The 7,593-nt window shown below is 40.5% G+C and overlaps 1 protein-coding gene across 1 annotated transcript; it reads left to right on the top strand.

Moving 5' to 3' along the window:
• The first annotated feature begins 615 nt into the window (after nucleotides 1-615).
• On the top strand, nucleotides 616-7,555 carry LOC126401327 (peptidase M20 domain-containing protein 2-like). Its single transcript, XM_050062518.1, has 7 exons — nucleotides 616-1,097; nucleotides 3,966-4,114; nucleotides 4,198-4,340; nucleotides 4,476-4,630; nucleotides 4,970-5,096; nucleotides 5,259-5,366; nucleotides 5,532-7,555. The coding sequence occupies exons 1-7, from the start codon at nucleotides 699-701 to the stop codon at nucleotides 5,660-5,662; spliced, it is 1,212 nt and encodes a 403-aa protein (XP_049918475.1). The 5' UTR covers nucleotides 616-698; the 3' UTR covers nucleotides 5,663-7,555.
• The last annotated feature ends 38 nt before the right edge of the window (nucleotides 7,556-7,593 follow it).

Raw genomic sequence — 7,593 nt, 5'->3', positions numbered from 1 at the left:
AAGGCCCACAAATTGCCCCCCCCCCCCCCAAAAAAAAAAAAAAAAAAAAAAAAAAAAAACAAAAACTNAAAGGCAATGAGCAATTTGGTAAAAAAAAAAAAAAAAGGCCCACAAATTGCCCCCCCCCCCCCAAAAAAACAAAAACAAAAAACAAAAAAAAACCAAAACTATCATTATTATTATTACTACTATTACCTTTGAAAATTATTTTACAGGATTGTTATAATTTCTAAGCACTCTTTCCAGGTCATTTCCTGGTTTGTTTCTTTTTTTAAACTAATTTTCTTGTTTTTAATTTTCCTTTTTTTGGGGGGTCATTTCTTCTTTCTTTGCTCATTGCCTTCTATTTATGTTTTTAAAAGAATTCAAGCCAATTTGCTCAGGTTTTAAAGGACTAGTGTCTAACACTGTGGCATAATGCACATTTTATTTTTATTTACTTTTTCATTTCCATTTTATTTATATTGTTTAATCACAATTTCCCCTCAGGATCAATAAAGTATTTCTGATCCTATTTTTAAATATGATTTTAAATGCAGGATTTCTGTTGTTCTACAACTGTGGTATTGCTACTTTAACTTCAGTAACTGAGTGAAAACCGGTCAACCGTCAACTGCAAATTTACAGCGGTAAAACTACTTCCGGTCTCGACCACTCTGTCTGGTTGGGGCAAAATTTGAGCAGGACAGTCCGGACACATGGACACACCACAGCAGATGAAAGACACCCTGCAGCGGTGCATAGACACACACAAAGACGAGCTGCACAGTTTGAGTCGGGACATTTGGAGCCGACCTGAACTCGCGGGAAACGAGACGCACGCGCACGACAGGCTGGTGCGCTTCTTCTCCCAGGACAAGACATGGACGGTGGATACTCACTACAAGATACCGACAGCATTCCGGGCTAGCTGGGGTCCGGTCGGTGGTGGTGGTGAAGAACAGGTGGTGAATGTGGGGTTCCTGTGCGAGTACGACGCACTTCCAGGTATCGGGCACGCGTGCGGGCACAACCTGATAGCAGAGGTGGGAGCTGCTGCAGCTGTGGGGCTGAAGGCTGCTTTAGAGAGGCAGACTGGGCTCCCTGGACCTGTGAAGGTAACCAGGAACGAATAAACAGCCATAGATCAAGTGACAGCTCTCTGTTATGATCACTTATAATATCCATAAATCTGTCAGTCAACTCCTCTGATGAGTCACTCTTTAAACGATATGACTCAACCAATAAAAGAAATAAAATCACATTTTATAGATAACAACAGGAGATGTTTTTACACTACATACATGTATTTAATGACATAGATGACCAGATAAGATAAGTTGTGTTGATGCATCCTGGGTACAAGAGGTTATCTAATACGAGTTAAATTTTTTGAGGTTATTTGTTATTTTTAAATATTTCATATTTGATTTAATTTTCATCCTCAAAACAACTTTTCATATACGTACAGACTAACAAACATACTCCACCCACATACAAAAAAATAAAAAATAAAAACAAAAAACAAAAAACGGCAGACTTGACCGAAATAAACACAACATTTAGCCTGTTGCATAGACAGTAAGGAAAAATGGCCAAGAATAACAAAACATGGTGACTCTCAGTAGGGACATCAGCCAATAGATTTAAATATATTTTTATTATCTCCAGTGATATATCTATAAATTCGACGAGTCTGCAAAAAATCAGCGTTTGCACTTCCAATAATTATGCTGAAAAGTTACCAATTATTGCATTACATGAGTATATTTTGCATCATAATACTTTTTATTTATAGTAAATATGGGCAGATTATGAAACAATAGGCAGCTGGGCACAGGTTTGCAAAAGGTGCCACCTCCTCTCCTACAAAAGAAGCAAGATACACAGACTTAGTGGCGATTTATTTGTTGTTGTTGAGGTTTTTCTGTAGTCGTTACTCATCTTTTTGTGGTTTTGTGTCTCTTTGTGGTTATTTTGCCTGTTTTTATTGTTATTTTGTGTATATTTTCAGTCCTTTGCATCTCTTTGTGGTGTTTTTTCTCTTGGTTCTCTACTTGGTAATTTCAGTGGCATTTATTAGATGAAGTTCCAGGAAGGCCCCAACACTTTGGGCCCCTGGGCCTTTGCCTGGCATGCCTGTTTAGTCATCAGTTCATAGCAGCAGTGGCGTTAGGTAGTTATGACGGGCCCTAATGCACGCTAGTTACTAGTTATAAGGCACACACACACCACTGGCAAATGTTTATACAAAGTCCAAAGGAAACTAATTGAGGGAACTTTGCTACTTTCTCTTCCTGTTTGTTTTTCTCTTGTCATTTCTTACTGCTGCGTTTATGCTTGAAAGGCGTGACTGCTCACTGGACTTGTAGATGTGCTCAGCTTTTCAGTCATGACAGATTTTGCGCCTAAACTAGATACTGTATCATATCGTCTTGTCCCATGATCAAATAGAGACTTGGCATTAGACAACATGAACATAAATGTTACCAACAGTCATTTTTGCATACCTGCATATGACAAAAATATCAAAGAAAATAAGAAATTATTTTTTTGAATATGCAGTTTATTCATAGCTTTTGGAGTTTATGTAGAATAAGTATTTACTTTTGCTATAGATTGCAACTCACTATTTTACTCCAAAAAAAAAGAGAAAAAAAAAAATCGTGACGAGATAGGTTTGCATTTTTAAGGCAATTTTTATTTTAATATAAGTTTTTTGTGTGTGTGTGTGTGTGTGTGTGTTTTTTTATAAAAACAGGTATATTTCAGGGTGCCAATCTGAATCATTAGCAAGGCCCCCCACCCCCACCCCAAGTGCAAAACCACTGCCTGGCCCTGCATGACAGTGAAGTGCTGACTCTAGTTGGAAAAAATGAAGGAAAAAATCCGTTCATATGTGATATGTCTAAAAGACATTATATTATGAAAGTGTATTCTATACAGACAGTCTGTTTTATTATATTTATTTATTTTTGACTAATTCAAGGTTGACTTATGCTGTGTTCACATTACGAGTGACAACGCAACAAGCTATATTATTGCCAAGTCGCTGTTGAAGTGTTGCTCAAGCACTCGTTAATGTTGTTACATCGTCATGGGCGTATGTGTCTGCTACCCGCCACAAAAAAACATGACTTAACGTAATCTAAAGTTTGTATTTGGTCATAAAAATATCTGCTTATGATCAATGTCTGAGCCCCATTTTAACGTGATGTAACAACTCTGGTGAAAACTCAGACTCAAATGCAGAGAACACACAGGAGGCAGAGTAGGGTTTCTCAAATGCAGAGAACACACAGGAGGCAGAGTAGGGTTTAAAAAACCCCCACACAATCTGTACTTCAGTCCAAAAACAAAACAGACAGGGAGTAGGCAAAAAAATCCTTAAATCCAAAACAGGCAAAGTAAAAAAAAAAAAAAATCCAGGGAATCAAACACAGATTGCTAAAAAGCTATAACACAAAGGAACAAAGACAATCTGGCAGAGACATGAGGAGCTGGTGGGTATTTATATACACACAGAGATGGATAAGAAGGTAATCAGGGGCAGGTGAGTAAGTGGCAGCAGGTGTGGATGATGAAAGGCGGGAAAACACAGGAAACTGCAATGACACAAGAGGTTAGTACTTCAAAATAAAACAGGAAATATCTTAACAAAATCCAGAATCTTACTCATCACATTTCGCCTCCACATTGCATCACAGTGCACATAAAGCTGGTCCTGTAAGGAAGGGAAAGATCTGTATCCCCTGTCTCCGTTTAAAGGCGGCCATCTTTGCATATGAAGCAGATTCCATCCATTAAGAGAGACTTTAAATGTTAGATTTGTGTACTCTGAAAACGCTTGTAAGTAGTGGACCTTGAGTTAAAACCACTGTTTCAAAGGTCAAGAGTGAACGTCCTCCTCTTAGTTTAAAACACTTATTTGACCAGAGCTGATATGATGCTGTCAAATGACTGAATTCAACACTTTGTTATACCAGATAACAGTTCTGGGAACTCCTGCGGAGGAGGATATAGGAGGAAAGATTGACCTGATCAATGCGGGAGCCTTCGCTGATCTCGACCTCGTCTTCATGGCTCACCCGGCTCAGCAAGATGCTTCATTCCTGCCCTGTGTCGCACTTGATGAGTAAGTTCCCATCACAGCCCCTCTGGATCTGCAACTTCCTCTCTAATGAATAACCCTTAACCCGCTATATTGATGTTAAATAGGGTGATGGTGAAGTACCATGGGAAGGAATCTCACGCCTCTGCGTACCCTTGGGAGGGAGTGAACGCCCTGGATGCTGCTGTGCTGGCCTACAACAACCTCTCTGCACTCAGGCAGCAACTCAAACCAGACTGGAGGCTTCATGGTGAGGAAGAGGAAGAATCTGTGTTCAGCTGAGCTTCATAGTTAATTTTAAACAAGCTCACCTTAAAGTCCATTTAATGTTTAAGCAGACATGCATGAGAACTGTCCTCCATTGTGTCCATTTCCCCTCCTACAGGCATCATCAAACATGGAGGGGTGAAGCCCAACATCATCCCTGCCTACACAGAGCTAGACTTTTATCTGCGCACGCCCCTGGTTAAGGATCTTAATGACCTAAAGGCCAAAGCTGAGGCTTGCTTCAGGGCAGCTGCTGTTGCCACCGGCTGCCGAGTAAGCTTAACCTAAAAACGCTGTCTCTCATTCGCTCTCCTCTGGCACAGATTTAAGAGCAAACAGTGTGTGTGAATATAATTGCTGAGGAATGCAACGGCGGAGTTGACTGTTATATAACGTCGCCCTTTTTAACATATTCCTGTAATTATGCTCTGAGTGTTCTGCTGTTACATAATTCACCTTTATCTCCAGGCTGCTTCTCTCCTACATCTGCACCTGCTTCAGGCAGTTCACATTACAGATGCATGGGTCTCCATATTCTGTTGATATATGATAGTAATGTCTATTTTTGTATGCTACAGTTTATGAATGAGGGCGTGCTTGTGTTTCCCTCAGGTGGAGATGATCTATCCATATCATGCCTACTATAACATTCTGCCTAATGCCACGCTGGCAACCCTGTATGAAAACAATGGGAAAGCTTTGGGGATTCAGTTCCCAGAGCAGCCGGCCAACTTCGCTGGTATGTGAAAAAAACACATTATCATCTTTTTCTTTCTCTGGTTTGTGCAATAGAGATGTAAAAAAGTGTAACAGCAGTGCCGCAATCTAGTGATGGTCTTTGTTGTTGTTTACCCTATCAACAAAGAATCATTATCACAGTGTATTCATAATTATTTGGCAGGTTCCACAGACTTTGGCAACGTATCATTCATAGTTCCCGGTATCCATCCTTTCTTCTACATCGGCACCGATGCGCTCAACCACACTGAGGAATACACCGAAGCAGCAGGTACAGTTGCACATGTCTGTCGGGAGCAGATGTTGTTTCCTGTGATGAAAGCGAACTGCACTGCGATCAGACGCTTTCAGTCATCAGCGTCTTTCCAGGTCACTGGCAGTTTGTATTTGCCGAGATGCTTTATTTTCCTGTCTTTTGCTTTTTTCCCTGTGCCAGGAGCTGAAAAGGCCCAGTTGTTCACCCTGAGGACAGCCAAAGCCCTGGCTATGACAGCTGTGGATGTAGTGTGCAGCCCTGATCTGCTGAAGCAAGTGAGAGACGATTTCAGCCTGGCCAATCCTAAATAGGAGAAATTACAAGAAGGCAGCGATACAGCTTTGACAGCTCCACAAAGTTACTTTAATAGTAATTATGGGGAAATTTCATAGCTGACGAGTTAGTAAGGGGTTTTTGGGCTTTAATTAAAGAGCTCATGTTGGGGAACAGCCCTTCCAACAGTTTGTACCTTTTGATGGATAGAGACGTAAAGCTATACGCAGTGTGGTTTATAATATTTACGACAACAGGGCCTATGAGTATCTCAAATACCACCTTCGCTAGGTTGGACGAGCTCATTCCCACCAGACTAGAACTGGTTTTACCAGTTGTTGCTTGCGGTTTAAAATCAGCGTGGGAAGTAAATAGCAAGAAGTAAACAGAAGTAGAATAACACCACAGTTTTAAATAGAAGGAAAAAGTATGACCTACGTGAAACTAAGAAGTGTACGGCTAACTTCTTGGTATTCATTCTGTGTATTTTTAAATAGGTTTTAGAATAAACTGTATCATAAAGAGGAAGGCACAACAGCTCTCCAAAGGTGAAGCCAAAATGTCTCTATCGCCCTCTGGTGGCTGGCTGCAGTATAGGTCAGACCCGTCCCCTCCATGTTAGCGGATGGGCCAAAATACAAACTCAAAGTTCTTGTCAAATAAATTTTGACATGGTTTCTGTCGTTAGGTAATTCTTCTTGTTTTTCGGATAAGTTTTGTTTTGCTTAGTTATTTGATGCGATAGAGCGCTCCAGGAATGAGTAATAAAACCCGGAAATTAGTTAGCATTTTAGCACTCCAGGTTCCCTCGTCTCAAAGTCAATGGGTTTTTTGAATGGGTATTTGGTAAGATGCCTGAAATAAGGTCTATGGTTAACACAAGCTTATTAAGAGACTTTCACGTTCTGTTCTACGACATAAAATACGTCAGTAAATACCCCACTCGTGAATTTTGAAGTTTTGTGTGTCTTACAAAATGGTGGTTGGTAACGCTAAATGAGACTACAGAACTGCAGCCGTACAGCCTTGTTGTGAGAGGGATGCTAAGACATACAACTGTGGTGTAGTTCGTTCATAGCCTAACGTTAGCTTTTTACCTCCGGCAATTGCAATTAAGCTTCGAAAATCATAAAAGTGTTGCTCATTTGTAAAGATTATTTTGCTAAACAAAACATGCTACAGAGTTTATTTTGTGCAACAATCCAGAATTGGCTTTTTGACCAGGGAACCAGGGCGACGCTAACTTCCACGTCGGGCTACAGAAAAACGTCATCCCTTGAGCACTCTATAAAAAGGGGGTTTGACGCCATGATTGACAGCTGTGTGCGCCAATCAATGGCACTGTTAGTGACTGGTCGGATGGCGGGAACTCAATACTGCGGAGATGGCTAAAGCACAGACTCCGGCTCCAAATGATGTCACCAGTGCAAGATGGCAGCCGTCGTATCCAGGATATTTTGGCTTCATTTTTGTACAGTGAGAGGACGTGGAGACGTGTTGTCCATCTTAATGTACAGTCATAGTTTTTAGCCATGGTTTCAAGGATGGTTAAGTCTGTTGGTTTGTTGATCCACCACTTTGGTCTGGACTGAAATATTTCAACAACTAATGGAAAGATGACATGACATGAACATGACATTTTGTATAAACATTCATGGTTCTCGAATTATGAAATTTGTCTCTGGTGATCACCTGACTCTTTCTCTAGCGCTGCCATCAGTTTGATGGTTTTGTTTTTATCTCCGAATAACTATTGGATGATTTCTGGTCAAAATTTGATTTTGTGTAATACTACTACAGTCTCACAGAATCGCTAGTCTTGGCTGGCTTGGATGGATTGGAGTATGATGTCGCCCATTTGCCTACACTCTTACATCTTTGCTATCCTTACATCAAGAACCACAATAAAGAACACTTTATTATTCTTGCCATCTTTGTCCTTGTAATTTGATGGACTGACTTCTACTCT

Source organism: Epinephelus moara, chromosome 14, assembly GCF_006386435.1.
Source record: "Epinephelus moara isolate mb chromosome 14, YSFRI_EMoa_1.0, whole genome shotgun sequence".
NCBI lineage: Eukaryota > Metazoa > Chordata > Actinopteri > Perciformes > Serranidae > Epinephelus > Epinephelus moara.
The sequence above is the reverse complement of the archived record's forward strand: the minus strand, read 5'-3'. Positions and strand labels throughout refer to the sequence as shown.

Bases quoted from the DNA above. Each gene is read 5' to 3' on its own strand.
- LOC126401327 (XM_050062518.1), top strand. From the start codon at position 699: ATGGACACACCACAGCAGATGAAAGACACCCTGCAGCGGTGCATAGAC. The intron at 1,098-3,965 runs GTAACCAGGAAC...TTGTTATACCAG, and splicing joins GGCTCCCTGGACCTGTGAAG to ATAACAGTTCTGGGAACTCC. The intron at 5,097-5,258 runs GTATGTGAAAAA...ATTATTTGGCAG, and splicing joins GCAGCCGGCCAACTTCGCTG to GTTCCACAGACTTTGGCAAC.